This window comes from Salmo salar, chromosome 10 (assembly GCF_965601325.2).
Source record: "Salmo salar chromosome 10, fSalSal1, whole genome shotgun sequence".
Taxonomy (NCBI): Eukaryota; Metazoa; Chordata; class Actinopteri; order Salmoniformes; family Salmonidae; genus Salmo; species Salmo salar.
Window position 1 is genome coordinate 25,473,290 of NC_138300.1, and position 19,466 is coordinate 25,492,755.

A 19,466-nucleotide genomic window follows, 5' to 3' on the forward strand; every position below is an offset into this window, starting at 1 on the left:
GAACTAACACTTTTCAAAGTGTGTCACGATCATTTTGAAGAACGGACCAAGGCACAGCGTGTGTTGGGTTCCACATATTTATTACCGTGAAACTTCAACTAAAAAACAATAAACATACAACGAAAGTGAAGCACAGAGCGCACCTCAGCACTCAACAAAATAATATCCCACAAATGTAGGTGGGAGAAAGGGCTTCCTAAATATGATCCCCAATTAGAGGCAACGATTACCAGCTGCCTCTAATTGGGAACCATACAAAAACACCAACATAGAAAATATAAACTAGAACACCCCCTAGTCACACCCTGACCTACTACACCTCTATGGTCAGGTCAAGGAGTGACAAAGTGTTGATAACTAACAGAGTACTGGGTTCCTAACACCGTGGGTGTTGCATATTCCGACTTAAATTAGCACTTTATTAGAGCTGATGCAGTTACAATTTCTATGTGTAAGAGAATAACACATGTAGTCTTACAGTATTTCTAGTAAGTGTTGTTTTAAGACTGTATGGTGCAAAGTCTTATTTGCATATTTCCCAGGGTACCTTTCGAGTGAATGTTAGAGTTACCCACCCATGACTGTGTTAGTTATCACCAAAATCAGTCCCTTCCCCTTTGCCCTCATTTGCGTTGTCATGCACGCCTCACATGCACTGTGATATGTTTGGAGTTAGTGCATGGTAATACAAAAGAATGGAGAGGTGTGATTAATTATATGCCACATCCATGTGTTATTGTCTGATTTTGAGATTTGACACATGTAACAGATTAAATACCTCCCAAATTAAATGTTTAGCTGTTACTAAGGTTTATATTTTGTAAAATGACAGGGGTATTTGTTCATTTGAATTTCACGCTTGTTTTAGTATTTAAAAGTGAAAACTGATTTGCATCATTCAAGTCACAAGTGTGACCCGAAGTTGATGCGTGTATTGGTCCCCCAGCCACTCTTTGGGAGTCATCTTCTTAGTTTCATGCTGGGAAATATGATTTTGAGGCACCTCCCATTAATTTTTCACTCTGAAAGAGTTAATGGAAGTTAAAGTGTTGATATAAACCAGCAGCATACTACCCTGCATCCCACTGCTGGCTTGCCTCTGAAGATAAGCAGGGTTGGTCCTGGTCAGTCCCTGGGTGGGAGACCAGTTGCAGTTGGAAGTGATGTTGGAGTGCCAATAAAATTTGATTTGAGTAGGAAGCACCCTTTTCTCTGGCCTAAGAAATATATCCCAACTCCCCAGGGCCTTGTATAGGGTTCTGTCTTTCAGATGGGATGTTGAACAGGTGTCCTGTCTCTCTGTGGTCACAAAAGATCCCATGGCACTTATTGTAAGAGTAGGGGTGTTAACCCTGGTGTCCTGGCTAAATTCACAATCTGGCCCTCATACCATCATAGTCACCTGATCATCCCCAGCTTACAATTGGCTCATTCATCTCCTCTGTGACTATTCCCCAGGTTGTTGCTGAGAATGTGTTCTCAGTCAACTGACCTGAGAAAAAAACATTATACGGTGAATTCAAATAACACTTCATTGATTCTCTGCAAGTGTCGTCAATTTCAATCTCACTGGTGTTAGCCCCACTGGAATCAGCACTCAGATATAACACTCACGACACTGTATACCTCAACACCAAGATTTTAACACCTGCAAATATGCTGTGTACTTTTTCTGTGGTAATGGGTTCTCCTCTCCTGACTGTATTTGGCTGATGTATTTGGTGTGTGTTAGCCTAAGGTTTCCCAAACTTGGTTCTGCCCCCCCTCCTCCATCGCCCTTCCCAGGGTGGATTTTTCTCTAGCACTACACAGCTGATTAAAATAACCAACTCTTCATCAAAAACCAAAACGTGCACTCAGGGGGGGCCCCAGGACTGAGTTTGTGAAACCCTGTGTTAGGGTGAAACACCCTCAGACTCTGGGACACAACTGATACCCGTGGCATAATCTCTCACTCTGATTGCTTTGCCTTTCCACCCTCTGCCAAGGCCTTAGTGGAATTTACATGTACAAACCCTTCAGCCAAAAGCTAGAGCTAGGTTATTTGAGATGATCTTATTGGAGAGTGTTATAATTAAGCAATATGGCACGAGAGGGTGCGGTATATGGCCAGTATACCACGGCTAATGGCTGTTCTTATGCACTAAGCAACGCGGAGTGCCTGGACACAGCCGTTAGCCGTGGTATATTGGCCATATACCACAAACCCCAGAGGTGCCTTACTGCTATAAAACTGGTTACCAATGTAATTAGAACAATATAAGAAAATGTTTTGTCATACCTGTGGTATAGGGTCTGATATACCACGGCTTTCAGCCAATCAGCATTCAGGGTTTGAAACACCGGTTTATAATTTGGAATGGGTCACAATGCACTGGTACTGTATGCCAGGACTTTGGTGAGAGAATAAATAAACTTTGTTAGGTGGACTGTGATTTCCATATTAGTAATTGTCTTATCATGTACCTTTTACTGAGGAGTGGCTTCCGTCTGGCCACTCTACCATAAAGACCTGATTGGTGGAGTGCTGCAGAGATGGTTGTCCTTCTGGAAGATTCTCCTATCTCCCCAGAGGAACTCTGGAGCTCTGTCAGAGTGACCATCGGGTTCTTGGTCACCTCCCTGACCATGGCCCTTCTTCCCGATTGCTCAGTTTGGCCAGGCTGACAGCTCTAGGAAGAGTCTTGGTGGTTCCAAAATTTGTCCATTTAATAATGATGGAGGCCACTGTGTTCTTGGGGACCTTCAATGCTGCAGAAATGTTTTGGTACCCTTCCCCAGATCTGTTCCCACACAATCATGTCTCGGAGCTCTACGGATAATTTCTTTGACCTCGTGGCTTGGTTTTTACTCTGACATTCCCTGTCAACTGTGGGACCTTATATAGACAGGTGTGTGCCTTTCCAAATCATGTCCAATCAATTGAATTTACCAGAGGTGGACTCCAATCAAGTTGTAGAAACATCTCAAGGATAATCAACGGAAACAGGATGCACCTGAGCTCAATTTCAAGTCTCATAGCAAAGGGTGTGAAGAGTTATGTAAATAAGGTATTTCTGTTTTTTATTTGTAATACATTTTCAAAAATGTCTAAAAACCTGTTTTCACTTTGTCATTATGGGGTATTGTGTGTAGATTAATGAGGAAAATGTTTTATTTTATCCATTTTCGAATAAAACTTTAACGTAACAGAATGCAGAAAAAGTGAAGGGGTCTGAATACTTTCCTAGTGCACTGTATGTATTCATTTGTGGATGTCCGCCATTTCCTATAATATGTTACAAATTACAATTTGTAGGATATGTTACGGATTGAAATTCGTACACGTATGATATGTTACGAATTCCAATTTGTTGGAGTTAACATTAGTTAGCTAGGTGGCTAGGTGGCTAATGTTAGGTAGGCTAGGGATTAGGGTTAAGGTTAGGGTTAGGTGTTAGGTTAAAGGGTTAAGGTTAGGGTAAGGCAGTGCTTAATTTGAACACATAGTGAGAGCGAGAGGGGGTTATCGAGGCGGCTCTGTGATACCGGAACACATGAGAAAGTGACAAACACAATGCAGCAGCGCACAGGACAGAGTGAACACCCAAGTATCCTACTATCTATGGTGGTGAAACGGACAGCGCTCTCCAAGGTGCTGATTAATTCGCAGCATTTTAGACATCACTGCAGAACACCCGCCATACGTATAGTCTACAGCAGGGATAGTCTGCTTACCCATATGTGCGTACCCTAATTTTATGCAATTCTACTCATTTTGCCATGGGGCAGAGAGGAAAATTATCTGTTTTTTAGCAGAACATGCATTTGAGAATATATAGACCTCCTTCCTATGTGGTAATATGAAGCACATATTCAGATTAACGTCACAGTACAGAACACGTTTGTAAAGGAAAAATATGTTCCTACCTTAGTTTTCAAAACCTTCCACAACGTCTCTCCCCATGTCAAGTTCATTTAACTCCTGACAGTGAATTTCTTGCTCAAAGCAAGAAATGTGGCTATGATGGTTAGCCTCCTTGTAAGGCTGTTTGGAACACTGGCTGTAGTGTCTATTTTTTCATTTTGAGTGTTAACTATAACCTGGGTGTCCTCTTTAGCCTTGTCTACCAGTCTTTTCTAGACCCAAGCTCCCTACCTTTTTGCATGTTGTACAGCCCAGCTTTGAAATTTGCATGACAAGCCAGGGGTTATAAGTTTGTTTGTTCTTGAACTGAGCCTTGGTCCAAATCGCACCTGCTCTAAGCACTATGTCGGTGGATACACAGTGAAGAGCAGGTCTGGAATCAGTGTGGCAGGATAGGGTGATTACACAGAAGGATCCCGCACTTTTACGTTATGTTTTTTTGGGGGGCGGGAGAAATAACGAGGAGGCAACTTGATTTAACTCTGGTCGCTTTTCAAAGAATGTTTTCAATTAATAAATCATGAGGGACCGGATCCAGGCAAATAGGTGTCGGAACGAACCAAGTCAAATCTGAGAGATGCCGGATCCTGTTCCGGCAGGATCCAGCTCAAATTAAGCACTGGGATAAGGGTTAGAAGTATACTTATTATTATTTATTTTAAGTAGCTAAAAAAGTAGTAAGTAGTTGCAAAGTTGCTAATTAGCTCAAATGCTAAAGTTGTCCCTGATGATATTCACCCATTGACTTCGACCAACAACTTTACCTTTGTTTTTGCCTTAAGATTCTGTGTTATCTAACCATACCAAACGTAACCATATCATACTAATTTGAGTGTCCCAGGTTTACATTTACTATATTACGTCTAGTCTATGAGAGCAGGCTGGAAAGATTTTCAGGGTGTGGCATTCAACAGCCTATTTTCACAATACTGCATTTGTGAAAAAAATATAAGTGCTGTGAGTTCTATGCAAGTGGTACTGAAAAAACACTCCATCTAACCTACATGCAAATTATGAATGAAACATTTGCATGTTGTTTTTAATTATTTGAGTGTGACAATGTAGCAAAGCACAATAATATGGAAAACTTAATTGATAAATTATTTTCCTTATTTTGGTGGGATAATAGTTATCTTTGAAGAGATCTTGAATCTGTTTTAGTTGAACTTTAGGAAATTGGTCTTAATGGCCAATGTCTAGATTTTATTTCACAGGCTGACAGTTTATGGGCAAAATATGGAGTCTGTTAGCAAAACAAACCGCAAAGCAAACCCCCTCCAAGTAGAGATTGACAAAGCAGGGAGTTTGGGAGAAAGGAGGCTGAGAACAGAGGACAATCAAAGGCTGTTATTTTAATCTGGGCTGCCTCAGAGATTAGCAGACCACATTGTTTTAATTGTTTTAACGGGAGGGAGTGATGCGCTCGCTTATTATGGGGGGATCCTTTGCGTAAATCTCCCCAAGTTCAATAGTTTCAAAAACTTGAGCCCTTGGACCCCCCTCTTTTCCCTCATCCCACCTAATCCAGGCTAATACCTTTCTTTCTATTGGCTAATGGTTGAGTGGAGCTGAAGTAAATGCTTCTTAAATAGTCGTGGGTTGGTGGGTGAGAATGGTTTTCGGAGAATTAGATCCATGCCGTGGCGTACGAGGATAAGGCCTGCATTTCGAAAGTATTGGACTGTATAGGTGGACTTCTTTGACTCTAAAGCGCACGAGAATCGGTTACATTTCTGCTGTTTTGTGAGCTTTTCAGGTAAAATAAAAAATACTGGAACTTTTACACACTTCATCACTGGAATATTTTTTTTTGGTCTGATCTGTATTTTGAAAATAGTTGTATGTTGGTAGCCTACTGCAGCAGATTGCCACTAAATCAAGTGGCAATGGTTTATGCTTAGAGAAGAACAACTTTCAATTACCTTGAATTATCAAGAAAGTTGAAAATGTATATTTACCGTTTGTACTGTATATATTTTTTTGTTGTTGTTGTGAGTTTAGACTGTAAATCAAAATTGCACCGTGCAATTTTGCACAGTGCAAGCGTCCTACATTTACAGTAAGCTATATAGGCGACATTGTATGCTTAGTTATTATGGTGTAATGCCAATAAAATAAAAACTGTTATTTTGTCTATATTCATTTAGGGGCGCTATGAATGCTTTGAATTTCTGCGGGGGATCCAACAGTGGAGTCTATCCTCTACACAGCTTCAACTCCGTTTGTTTCGACCACCACCAGATGGCAGACCAGTACCAGGTTTATTCATTGGCCAATCCCTCCTCGGTTAACACGTTCTCTGTTGCTGAAAGACTTGCAGGTATTTAGACTAGACTACTTTCATTTATGACAGTGTCTGCAATCGATGCATGCAATCAAACAAATGCAGATGGCAACATTTTTCACACACACAAAAAAACAAACATTAAAAAACATTTGTAGGCTGCCAAAATGCTGGTATTTTCACGTTTAGCCCGATATCTGAAATGCCAACTGTCTGGCTGTTTCACCAGTAATCTTGTTGTGGCTTTTCCTCTGTCCCCACAGAGTTGATCCTGGAGGCCCGTTATGGGAACCAGCAAAAGCAGCGTCGGAGCCGCACAGCCTTCAACGTGTCCCAGCTACAGGCTCTAGAGAAAGCCTTCCAGCAGACCCAGTACCCTGATGTAAGCATGAGAGAAAGACTGGCTGTCTGCATCAACCTGCCCGAAGCTCGCATTCAGGTCAGTAAAGGTCGCTCTTCAAAAAGGACCAGCCAGTGTGCATTCATTCATTCATTCATAATATTTATTTGAACTGCTGCTTTTACTAACGTTATTCTTGTAATATACAGTGCCTTCGGAAAGTATTCAGACCCCTTGACTTTTTCCACATTTTGTTAGTTACAGCCTTATTCGAAAATGTATTAAATATTTGTATTATTATTATTATTATTTATTAATATTTCTCAACAATCTACACACAATACCACATAATGACAAAGCAAAAACAGGTGTTTTAAAATTTTTGCTAATGTATTAAAAATTAAAAACAGAAATACCTTATTTACATAACTCTTCACACCCTTTGCTATGAGACTTGAAATTGACCTCAGGTGCATCCTGTTTCCATTGATCATCCTTGAGATGTTTCTACAACTTGATTGGAGTCCACCTCTGGTAAATTCAATTGATTGGACATGATTTGAAAAGGCACACACCTGTCTATATAAGGTCTCGCAGTTGACAGTGCATGTCAGAGCAAACACCAAGCCATGAGGTAAAAAAAAAAAAAAACATTTCTGCAGTATTGAAGGTCCCCAAGAACACAGTGGCCTCCATCATTCTTAAATGGAAAAAGTTTGGAACTACCAAGACTCTTACTAGAGCTGGCCGCCCGGCCAAACTGAGCAATCGGAGGAGAAGGGCCTTGGTCAGGGAGGTGACCAAGACCCCGATGGTCACTCTGACAGAGCTCTAGAGTTCCTCTGTGGAGATGGGAGAACCTTCCAGAAGGACAACCGTATCTGCAGCACTCCACCAATCAGGCCTTTATGGTAGAGTGGCCAGACGGAAGCTACTCCTCAGTAAAAGGCACATGACAACCCGGTTGGAGTTAGCCAAAGGGCACGTAAAGACTCTCAGACCATGAGAAACAAGATTCTCTGGTCTGATGAAACCAAGATTGAACTCTTTGGCCTGAATGCCAAGTGTCACGTCTGGAGGAAACCTGGCACCATCCCTACGATGAAGTATATTGGTGGCAGCATTATGCTGTGGGGATGGAGAGACCTGAAAATAGCTGTGCACAACTCTCCCCATCCAACCTGACAGAGCTTGAGAGGATCTGCAGAGAGGAATGGTAGAAACTCACCAAATACAGATGTGCCAAGCTTGTAGCATCACACCCGAGAAGACTCGATGCTTTCATTGCTGCCAAAGGTCCTTCAATGAAGTACAGAGTAAAGGGTCTGAATACTTATGTAAATGTGATCTTTTTTTATTTTATTTTGTATAAATTAGCTAAAATTTGCATTGTCATTATGGGGTATTGTGTGAGGGGGGAAAAACTATTTAATACATTTTAGAATAAGGCTGTAACAAGAAAATATGGAAAAATTGAAGGGATCTAAATACTTTCCTGAACGGAACTGTATATAAAAGCTGTAGTGCTTTCAGATATTACTTTTTAAAAGCTTTATAAACACTTCAACCCTTCACCAATAACTAAATGATATGCTCCTCCAGGTGTGGTTCAAGAACAGAAGAGCAAAGCTCCGTAAGGGACAGCGATGCTCCCCTCTTCGCAGAGAGCAAAACCTGGAGGAACCACATCAGACCAAGGCAGGAGGGGAAGAGAGCACTACTAAGGACTCCAAAACACAAAGCAAATTCGCTCCTCTCTGGGAAGTCAGTGATGCTCCAACCATTTCTTGTCCTGGAGATACCATTGCAACTCAGGTCCACACAAGATTACATTATCCTCCCGTTTTTCCCTTTGTGTATGGAGAGCGGAACCACCTTCCACATCATCATGCTTTAGGGATGCTGTCAGCTGGCCTAGATTTCACCCCCAAATTCTGGCCCATTCTACAGCAACACAGTCCGGCCTTAGGAGTTGCCCCACCGGTTGGTAAAAACTGCAGCCTTTCCCTTCAGACTTTCTTTCCCAGTAAAGCTGTACCCCACCCCAACCTGGGTCTATAACTTCTCTGCAGTGTGTGATGGCAAAAAGGGACTGGTACACTGGTGCACTAGTATCAATACGGACACATAAACTACTGATTGTATACTTTGACACTATGCATCTGTATGTATGTGTGAAGGACCCCTGACAAGTGATTATGTCTGTAGATGATTAGATTGATTAAGAAAGACTCAAGACATGTTGTGAGCATTCAGGATCACAATCAGGAGTGGATTGGTACATACTTCATTTGCATAGAGCTGTTACAGTCAGTTTTTACTCACTTATGACAAGCACTTAGGAGAATAGAGAATTGAGATGTGGTTTCGGGCACTTTTTTCACATCATATATTCATTTGTTCAAGACAATTTTCTGTAATGTCTCAAGGTATGATCAAAAAAAAATGTAACTAGGCAAGTCAGTTAAGAACAAATTCTTATTTACAATGACGGTCTACCGTGGAACAGTTGGTTAACTGCCTTGTTCAGGGGCAGAACGACAGATTTTTACCTTGTCAGCTCAGGGATTCGATCCAGCAACTTTTCAGTTACTGGCCCAATGCTCTAACCACTAGGCTACATGCCGCCCCAGTGAATCTTTAGGCCTATCCTACATTAATTTCATGGTAATACACAATAAAATCATAATTCAACTCTGTGTGAATACAATTATTTTGAATGTCTTTTTAGTTTCCATTTGTTTCTTTTTGCATATAGAAAAATAATAACCCAGATGAGTTTGGGTCTCTGGTCTAGGGCAGAAGAAGGCAATAACTCAAGCAATGGGAGGTCAAGGTGTTAGAACAGAGGGTAAATGACTGGGATGTGCTCCAACAGATTCTTTGCAGGGAGGGAGTGCCAACCAGATACCCCTGTGTCAGGACAGCCAATAAGCCTGGCATGGGAGGCTACCAGCCAGGTGACCAGAGGTAGCAGATGGTGGTTTTAGGCCTACAGCACACATCAACTATAGAGCTTCAGATAGAAGATTGTTAGATTTAACTAATATACTAGTCAAAAGCACAATAAAAGCTTGAAATAAGGGTCATGGCAGAGGAGGAAATATTTGACCAAATTCTCATGCTGTGTAAATCAGTAGGACATGCCAATTACTTGTATGTCTAGTATGTTATATAGCCCCCTCAAGACACCAAAGTTAGACAAACAAATGCTCTTGATGTTTCATGATTTTGACCAAATGACAGTCCAGTAGTTCACAAAAGCTCAGAATTTGTGCTTCATAAATTGTATAGCTGGAAACTGAGCCACAGCATCCACACTCGAATATTTTCATGGGTTATTGAGCTGTATGGATTTTGGTTCTATTCTTCAAGCAAGGTGCGCTAGTTTACCAGCGCAAGGATAACGGTAGGAGTGAAAGATGACGCTGAATGCTTGCTTATCGGCTGGGAGACTTAAAGAGACAGCAAGACCTAGCGAGGGAGAAGAGATAAAATCTCGTAAATACATGACCATGTTGATACATCCACTTTGAAAATACACGTTGACAGGTAAAATACGTTTCTTTGATGATACATGGTTAAGTGGGAGAGCTTTTTCCGAAGGCAATCGCATTTAGCCGTAAATTAACGACCTAGCTGCAAACTGGATTTATGTTGTGGGGATTAAGGAGTTGCCCACTGATATGTTTGGGAATTGAAAACAAACGCAGCTAATTTAGGTGAAATGAACTTTGTTAATTCGCTTTTACGTACTTCGTATAATGTGTTTGCAATATTATAAGGGTTTGTCTTGATTAATGTGTAATTAAGGTTATGGTAATGAATATTTGATGTTCTATGCAGTTTAGCTTGTTCTACTCGGCATTAGCTTGCTAACGTTAGCTAGTACGTGACTGATCAGTGTGTGTTGGGAACAAGTAGCTACTAGGCCAGGATATGTTCGATGAGTAGCTAACTAATCAACAATTTGAATAGTTTGACAAGAAAACAAGCTGGTGATAATGTATCAGTATTGGCCATTTCCAATTACATGTCAGCTACCTCACCTCAGCACGCTAGTACTAGTAGTAGCTAGTTCGCTAACGTTAGCTAGGTAGCACTACGGACGATACGGTAGCTAACGTTAGTTATCTAGCTTGCAAGTCTGAAACGATTTGATATTTTTCTTTTTTTCAGACTCCCGTTTCTGTAACTTCTGCGGAGTATTTACGGAGTTGACAAGTAGAAAAATATGGGAACTACAGACTGATCACAAGCATTGTCATCTTCGTACGGGTACCAGGTTAAACTACCTTTCCTAAATGGGCCACACAACTGACAGCAACTGCCATAGAATCAGACTAGATAACTCGGTAGCTAGCATGAACTCTGCGCGACGAAGAGAATGAGCTAGCTAAATTAGCGAGCTAGCTCGATGTGAGGCCTTCATTAACCAGTGGAGTTGCCTTCATCACATAAGCTAGTTTTATATTTTGTCAGTAATCTTACTTGTTAGCTAATTTACTGCAGACGTTATTGTTTCGTTTGTTTGTTACTGTTAGGACTCAACTATTTGGTAAGAGAATAAAGCAGGTTACTAAGGCAAATAGCTAACGTTAGCTAGCTAACACAACATCTCGTGAAAATTAGTCGCGCAAACATTTGACCAGGCATTTATTCTTTCTTCAGTGTCAAATTGGCTACCAAATAGGATTAAATGCAATGGTTCATATAGGCTATATTATTCATAGCTAGTTAGTATGTTTATATTGCTTGAATGATGACTATATTGTAAATACATGCTGGCTAATTTATGTATGAAAGGCGGTGGTTACACTCATAACCACTTTGGCAATTTATGCCAGGTAAAAAAATGACAATGATATTCAACTGTTTAACTAGTCCCTAGTTAGTCAACTGTTATGTTCTGTTTCTGTGGCTTTTCAATTTCTCAGTTAAACAAAGTCAGTTGGAATAGATAGATGTATTAGCACACTGACTCAAATTCTTTTATTTTTACTGTCCGATTTTAAATATGGTTTTCCTATTAAAACCAGCTGCACTTGCTACCCCATTATGTTTACATTACTGGGATGGAAGTAGCTTGTATTCAGTGCTCTCACAATTTCATAATTTGTGGTGGATACATTTAGCAAGTAATGGGGTTTCCATTTCATTGATAGACCTTTTAATGACCAAGACTTGTCCAACTACATAGAGGATACAGTGATTTAATAATTGACCTTATCTACTCTGAACACATGCTTCTGTTTGTCTTTGCACCGGTAAAGGCACACACACATTCCTACATCTAGCTTATTCTACTCATGTAAATTAGTTTATTCTACTACTGCAAAAAGCTTGCACTGGGTATTGGCCAAGTTAAATTGGTTAATGTTGTGTTTTACTGCTTTCTTTACATGCTATTTCAATGATGCACATGGAGAGATATATATATATATATATATATATATATATATATATATATATATATATATATATATATAAAAATAAAAGCCCTTTGGCTTGCCCTCCATTTCTATGTATCCCCTTAACTCTGATGTGAATCATTTTTCAGTGAATCAGTTTTTTGGCAGTCATTGATCAGTTTAAGTGCATTTCCTGAGGAAAGCATAGCTGCCTGCTGATATTGCTGGCATTACCTGCTCTCCATGAGTATCAGCAACATCACAGTTCCCAAGGGAAGGAGAGGGAGGAAAGCTAGGCCTCAGGGTTATACAGAAACTTCCATGTATGCTATTAACTATTCAAAGGCTTTCAAATCACACTACCAGTGAAAACTGATATGTTGTGGATGAGTGTGCCAAAGCATAGGCTAGGTAGCACACTCCAGTTGAATGTCAAATTTTACATTCCTGTGAATCAGTCACGTTTGATAGTCTTTACAGCTAATAGTCAAGGAACACCATTTGTCCAAAGCCATAGCCCTATAGTGTTGGTTTTTGGATGTTCAAAAATGATACGTCCTGGAAAGGGGTGCATTGTTCTCATCACAACACTCAGTCTAGTTTGTGATGTTTCCACCCGTATTGATTGCTTTATTGAATTCACTGCATGTACCACTCAGAAAATGGATCCCATTTCTACTTCAGGCTAGAAATGTATGAATTACCAGTAACATACTAGGCTTTATAAAATTGTATCTCAGACTATTGTTGCATTCGGATTGCTGCATTTTTAAGGCTTGCAATTAGAAAAGACATGTCATTGATATCTGACCATTGCAAATGTGTATTTGGCAAGATGTTCTGTAATGGATTGTTACACCTAAGGGCTAATTCAGTTTGTTTGTGTTTTTCAGATATCCAACTTAACAGAACTCTACTGCAGTATCTCATCATTGTTGACTCTGCCTCCACCATTGCCTCTTCCGCCGTGGCACTGGAACATGAAGAATGTCTGCTGTATTACCAAAGACTGACCAGAAGGATGCAATGAGGGGCTCCGGGGAAAGTTGCCAAGCTGCGTTGTGGATCCAGTAGCTGGGATTCAGAGTGCTTGTTGTGTTTGTGTTTGTGTGTGCGTGGGTGCATGCTAGCACAACCTGCTCACTTCAGGCTGGGACATGCTACTCTGAGACTGGAGTTGGACAAACAGAGAAGAAAGGAGTCGACCACCATAAACAAGAAGGGGAGAGCACGCGGTACAACATTGGCAGATAGACATACTGTGTGTTTTGGTTGCAGTTTTACCCCTGTGGAAGTGGCTTTTAATACACTGCATATTTCTATACAACACCTTTCCTCTGTCTTTGTATCGCCTTCCCCCTCCCTTAAGAGTCCTGGTTGTTTTGGCCCCTCTGTGATTTGCATGGCCGGAGAGTAATCGTGGAGAGGCCAGGGTATCACAAGCTTATGGATTTTGACAAGAAGGGGAGTAAAGGAGAGACAGAGGAAGGGAAAAAGATGTCTAAGGCAGCTGGCAGCAGGACTGGACATGGGGGCCGGGGTACAGGGACCAATTCTGGGGTTCTTATGGTTGGCCCAAACTTCCGTGTCGGAAAAAAGATTGGCTGTGGCAATTTTGGAGAGCTGCGGCTGGGGAAGAACCTCTACACCAACGAATATGTGGCCATCAAATTGGTAAGGCCAACATGTTTGACTAAACGGCATGGCTGTGGTGTGTTTCTGTTTGGATGCACTCCTCCATTAATCATCCTCACCACTGTCTTTTTCAAATTACATACTGTAGGTCTATATTTTGCCATCCCCTCCAATCTAACATTCCTCTACGCTACTTCACTACAACTAGTGCAGCTTGCCATTGGTTTGCTGCATTGTGACATTCATTTTTTTTTTTGTGTTATTAGATTTGTGTTACTGTAGTTTGGCCAAGGTAATTGAATCCTGTTTCCTTACAGCAGCAGAACACCCCACCCCTGATGACTTGTTGACCTTTAAGAGACAGGAAACATTTTAGTGCTGACAATCTCTTTCTCCCACAGGCAAATATTTACTTATCTGTAGCTTGTCCCATGCACTGTTAATGAGTCAACTATGCTCAATTTGTATTATATTAAAGAGAAGGAAGAATAATTAACTTCCTAGGTCATGATATACACACCAGAGAAACGCCCACTAGAACTCCTTGAGGGAGGTAAGGGAATTGTTGCACAATATCGCTATGAGAACAAGTCAACTACAGTACTGTCTCATGGTGTGTGCATGCATGTACACACACACAGTAGGGTTCTTACCTTTTAGCTCAAAGGTGAAATGGAATCTCAGAGTAAACCAGCGTAGGGGGCTCAGAGGTTGCAAGTCAAGATTTTAATTCTGCAGCCTGCAGAGAGTGGGTCTGGGAAACCACATGAAATGGCAAGACCCATTTATTTTTCTGATTGGTGAAGGGAAGCCAGCCAGAAATTGAGCTTCCTCTGCAACATTTTAAGTTTCTGCTTTCCTCCAGTCATGTAGAAGCCTGAATGTCACCGTAAACGCTGGTATATCCATATGTTTTAATGGGGTCATTTAAAGTTGCCAATTAGAAGTCTCTTGGAAAAAGGCCTTGGTGTAATTCTGCACTCTACCTCGAGAGCGGTTGTTTGTCATAAATGGCGTCTGAACGCTGCACTCGAGTGTGGGCTTGGCGTCAACACCTACACAGCAACACTGGACCGTGTATGATTATCTTTACATTTGTATCTCCCAGGGAGGTCATTATCTCTGACTAGACACATATTGAAGGCTTTGCTAACCGCATTGAAAGCCGAGGTTAGCGCTGTAATTTAATCTCTTTTACTTCTGAAATCCTCCACTGCGATGCTTCTCCTCTCTGTCTGAAACGTTCCATCTGTTTTGGGTATTTTTATCCTCATGTCCATTTTATATCCGGCTCTGGCATTATTTCCGTAACATCGCTGGATATTGTGCCACTGTTGCTCCATGAGTACATTTTGAAGTGAACCAAAGAATTTGTTTCAATGGCGCTAGTTACTAGCTAGCTACTCTCTCACCTTTCCTAATAAGGGCAATGGCATTGTGCCCCGTTGATTGATCTCATCAGCTAGCTAGCAACATGGACCTGTTCAGCCAGGCAACAGATAATGGCATTACTGAACTGTTACTGGGCATCACTGCCCGCAAGACTGTTTTTCTCCAGGGAACTTTAGGCTTTTATGTGCTGCTGGTTTGACTTGTGTCCTCTCCTCTGAGGCTTTGACCCATGTGAACTCCTCTGACCTAAGTTTGGGCATGAGTGGCGTGTTTTGCTTTAGCTCCCCTGGCTGACCTCCAGTCTAGTGCAGCTGTCCACATGTTTGTGCGTTCCCCTCCCTGGTCACTCAAACATGGGTTCTTCCACCTCATGCACAAGGAAATAGGATTTCGAGACCCACCATCTCAGATTGTGCTAAAATCATTTCTGTAGTTAGAAACCGATGAGATTAGCATTCCTGAAACATTATTTTCAAATATAATTTGATCTGAGAAATTAAGATAGTTGATTGTACCTAAATCTTAATTTATGGTATTCATAAAATCATCTTATTTTTAAACCATCATTCTTCCTAACAATGAGTAAGGGCAATTTCAGCCTTACGGATATGACATTTACACACAATGTCTCACAAAATTGACTTATCAGGCATAAATGTTAATTTCTACAGTGCATTCAGAAAGTATTCAGACCACTTTTTCCACATTTTATGTTACAGCCTTATTCTAAAATGGATTAAATTGTTTTTTTCTCCCCTCAATCTACACACAATACCCCATAATGACAAAGCAAAAACGTGTTTAGAATTTTTAGCAAATGTATTAAAAATAACTATTACATTTAGATAAGTATTCAGACCCTTTACTCAGTACTTTGTTGTAGCACCTTTGGCAGCGATTACAGCCTTGAGTCTTCTTGGGTATGGCTCTATAAGCTTGGCAACCCTGTATTCGGAGAGTTTCTCCCATTCTTCTCTGTAGATCTAGAAAGATGTCTGGTTGAATGGGGAGTGTCGCTGCACAGCTATTTTCAGGTCTTCAGAGATGTTCGATCGGGTTCAAGTCCGGGCTCTGGCTGGGCCACTCAAGGACGTTCAGAGACTTGTCCCGAAACCACTCCTGCGTTGCCTGTGTGCTTAGGCTTGTTGTCCTGTTGGAAAGTGAATCTTCGCTCCAGTATGGGAACCTGCTTCAGAGCGCTCAGGACTTCATCAAGGATCTCTTTGTACTTTGCTCCGTTAATCTTTCCCTTGATCCTGACTAGTTTCCCAGTCTCTGCGGCTGAAAAACATTCCCACAGCATGATGCTACAACTACAATCCTGCCTCGGCGCACGGCTGACAGTTCCTTCAACCTCATGGCTTGGTTTTTGCTCTGACATGGCAGACCTCAACAATTTATAGAAGTATTTGAGCTTTCATAATAAGGCTAGAGGAAAATGTTGTTATGGATGTGACAGGGTCCCAAAAGAGACCAGACAAATGACACTGCACTCCATTTCAAATGTATGTTTTAGTCGTTTCTTTCTAGATCATTAATGACTGTTTGATAATAACATTTCATATTTAAAATAAATCACCTACTGAGTAACAGAATAAACATACAACAACTCAATTCTTCTTATTATTATTTTATATGAGCTCATGCTTTGTATTAATGTTACACCCTTTAATCTGCCAGCACAGGCTCTATGAAATGGTACCTCCTACCCCTGTTGTCCACAAAAGGACACAGGGACTAGACAACTTGACCTGCAGCCATCCAAGCCGTGTTGTCCTTGGACATCCGATGTGGTCGTTTCTCCTCAAGAACTGCTTTTCAACAGCATCAGTCAGTCTTTCTGTTACCTGTCCCACAAACAGCCCTTATATCCATTGAGTATACCAAACATTAGGAACGCCTTCCTAATTAAGTTGCTCCCCCCCTTTGCCCTCAAAACAGCCTCAATTCGTTTTGGCAAGGACTATTCAAGGTGTCTAGCGTTTCAAAGGGATGCTGGCCCATGTTAATTCCAATGCTTCCCACAGTTGTCAAGTTATCTGAATGTCCTTTGGGTGGTGAATCATTCTTGATATATATATGGGAAACTGTTAAGTGTGAAAATCCCAGCAGCGTTGCAGTTCTTGACACAAACTGGTGCACCTGGAACCTACTACTATACCCCCATTCAAAGGAACTTTTTTGTCTTGGCCATTCACCCTCTGACTGGCACACACACAATCCATGTTTCAAGGTTTAAAAATCCTTCAAAAACCCTTCATCTACACTGATTGAAGTGGATTTAACAGGTGACATCAATAAGGGATCATAGCTTTTACCTGGTCAGTCTGTCATGAAAAGCAGGTGTCCTTAATGTTTTTTAGACTGTATAATCCCCGGCATAATTAACTAGACTTTTAATAAATATATTTTTTTGACCTTTTATTTAACTAGGCAAGTCAGTTAAGAACAAATTCTTATTTACAATGACGCCCTAGGAACAGTGGGTTAACTGCCTTGTTCAGGGGCAGAACGACAGATTTTTACCTTGTCAGCTCGGGGATACGATCTAGCAACCTTTCGGTTACTGGCCCAACGCTCTATCTACTCGGCTACCTGTTGCCCCAAACAAATAAATACCTTGTTTAAATAAATATTCAATATCTGATTTGTTATTATTACCAATCACTACCCTTCTTAGAGGCTTTTGAAAAGCTCCCTTGTCTTGGTAGTTGAATCTGTGCTTGAAATGCAATACTTGACTGAGGGACCTTACAGATGTATGTATGGAGGACAGAGGAATTGTTAGTCAATCAACTGTTTCACACAGTCCATGTAACTTATTATTTGATTTGTTAAGGCAAATGTTACTCCTTAACTAATTTAAGGGTGGAATACTTATACAACTTATCTAAAATCTTCCTCCTTGACATTATAGTATTTTGCAGTAGGTTGTTGACAATTAAATCCATTTTAATCCCACTTCGTAACAATAAACCCGGTCTGTAATAACAACTTGTTTCAAGGAGACCACCATAGTCCCCATGCCCAAGAACGCCAAGAAATGCTATAGCCATGAAATACTTTGAAAGGCTGGTCATGGCTCACATCAACACCATCACCCTGGACCCACCACAGTATGTAAGAATGCTGTTCATTGACTACAGCTCAGCATTCTACACCACAGTCCCCTCCAAGCTCAGGACCCTGGGACCGAACCCTCTGCAACTGGATGCTGGGATTCCTGATGTGCCGCCCCCTGGTGGTGAGGGTAGGCAACACATCCACCACGCTGACCTTCATGGGAGCCCCTCAGGGGTGTGTGCTTAGTCTCCTCCTGTACTCCCTGTTCACCCACAACTGCGTGGCCGCTTAAGACTCCAACACCATCATCAAGTTTGCTGACGACACGACGGTGATAGGACTGATCACCGACGATGGGGCAGCCTATAGAGAGGAGGTCCGAGACTGCCAGGACAACAACCCCTCCCCTCAACGTCAGCAAGACAAAGGAGCTGATCATGGACTACAGGAACTGGACGGGCAAGCACACCCCTCTCCACATCGATGGGGTTGTAGTAGAGGAGGTCAAGAGCTTCAAGTTCCTTCTGCGTCCACATCACATCAATAAGAGAATTAACATGGTCCACACAGTTGTGAAGAAGGCACGACAGCGGCTCTTCCCCCACAGGAGGCTGAAAAGATTTGGCATGGGCCCTCAGATTCTCAAAGTTATACCGCTCCACCATTGAGAGCGTCTTGACTGGCTGCATCACGGCTTGGTACGGCAAATGCAAGGGACCCGACCGCGTGGTGCTACAGAGGTTGGTGAGTACATCACTGGGCTCGAGCTCCCTGCCATCCAGGATCTCTACCAGGCGGTGTCAGAGCAAGGCCCAAAACAATTATCAGACTCCAGCCACCCAAGTCATAGACTGTTTCCTCTGCTACCACACGGCAAACGGTATCATTGCACCAAGTCTAGAACCAACAGGACCTTGAACGGCTGCTAAACAAGACTGCTAAATATCTAATCAAATGGCTACCTGGACAACCTGCATTGATCTTATTTTTTTGTTGTTGCACTGACTCTATGCACACATACTGGACTCTGCCCATACACTAAGTACTGTTTTTTTAACATCGACTCGGTACTGGTACACCCTGTATATAGCCATGTTATTTTTACTCATTATTTGTTATTCACTGTGTATTTGTCATTGTTTTTCAAATATTTTTTTACTCTGCATTGTTGGAAAAGGACCCATAAGTAAGCATTTCACTGTTAGTCTACACCATGTGACAAAATACAATTTCATTTGATGATTGCTTTTTGTCCCCTCAATTTTGATGTGAAAACACCATCACCCACTAATTTGTCATTTTTGCAGATTCAAAGTGTTTGATCTAGTAATGTGTCAATATTTATCTTAAAATGTGCCATTACATATCCAATGTGTGAGCACAACTTTGGATTTCACGCCAAAGTTTTTACGGAGTGAACTTTTTTCTTCTCCT

General features: G+C 41.4%; 2 protein-coding genes across 11 annotated transcripts in view; both read left to right on the forward strand.

Annotated features, from left to right (window-relative positions):
• The first annotated feature begins 5,530 nt into the window (after window positions 1-5,530).
• Window positions 5,531-9,225, forward strand: LOC106614016 (uncharacterized). The gene is made up of 4 exons (XM_014216909.2): window positions 5,531-5,663; window positions 6,055-6,227; window positions 6,455-6,630; window positions 8,134-9,225. The coding sequence occupies exons 2-4, from the start codon at window positions 6,062-6,064 to the stop codon at window positions 8,590-8,592; spliced, it is 801 nt and encodes a 266-aa protein (XP_014072384.1). The 5' UTR covers window positions 5,531-5,663; window positions 6,055-6,061; the 3' UTR covers window positions 8,593-9,225.
• Window positions 9,226-9,926: 701 nt separating this feature from the next.
• The window catches only part of csnk1g2 (casein kinase 1 gamma 2a), a 39,591-nt gene continuing 30,051 nt past the window's right edge, over window positions 9,927-19,466 (forward strand). For 2 of the 10 annotated variants that reach the window (XM_014215699.3, XM_014215707.3), the window contains exons 1-2: window positions 9,927-10,083; window positions 12,836-13,616. In XM_014215699.3, coding sequence (XP_014071174.1) covers window positions 13,389-13,616 — 228 coding nt within the window. In that variant the 5' untranslated portion in view covers window positions 9,927-10,083; window positions 12,836-13,388. The other 8 variants (XM_045687139.2, XM_045687136.2, XM_045687138.2 and 5 more) reach the window with 8 other exon arrangements.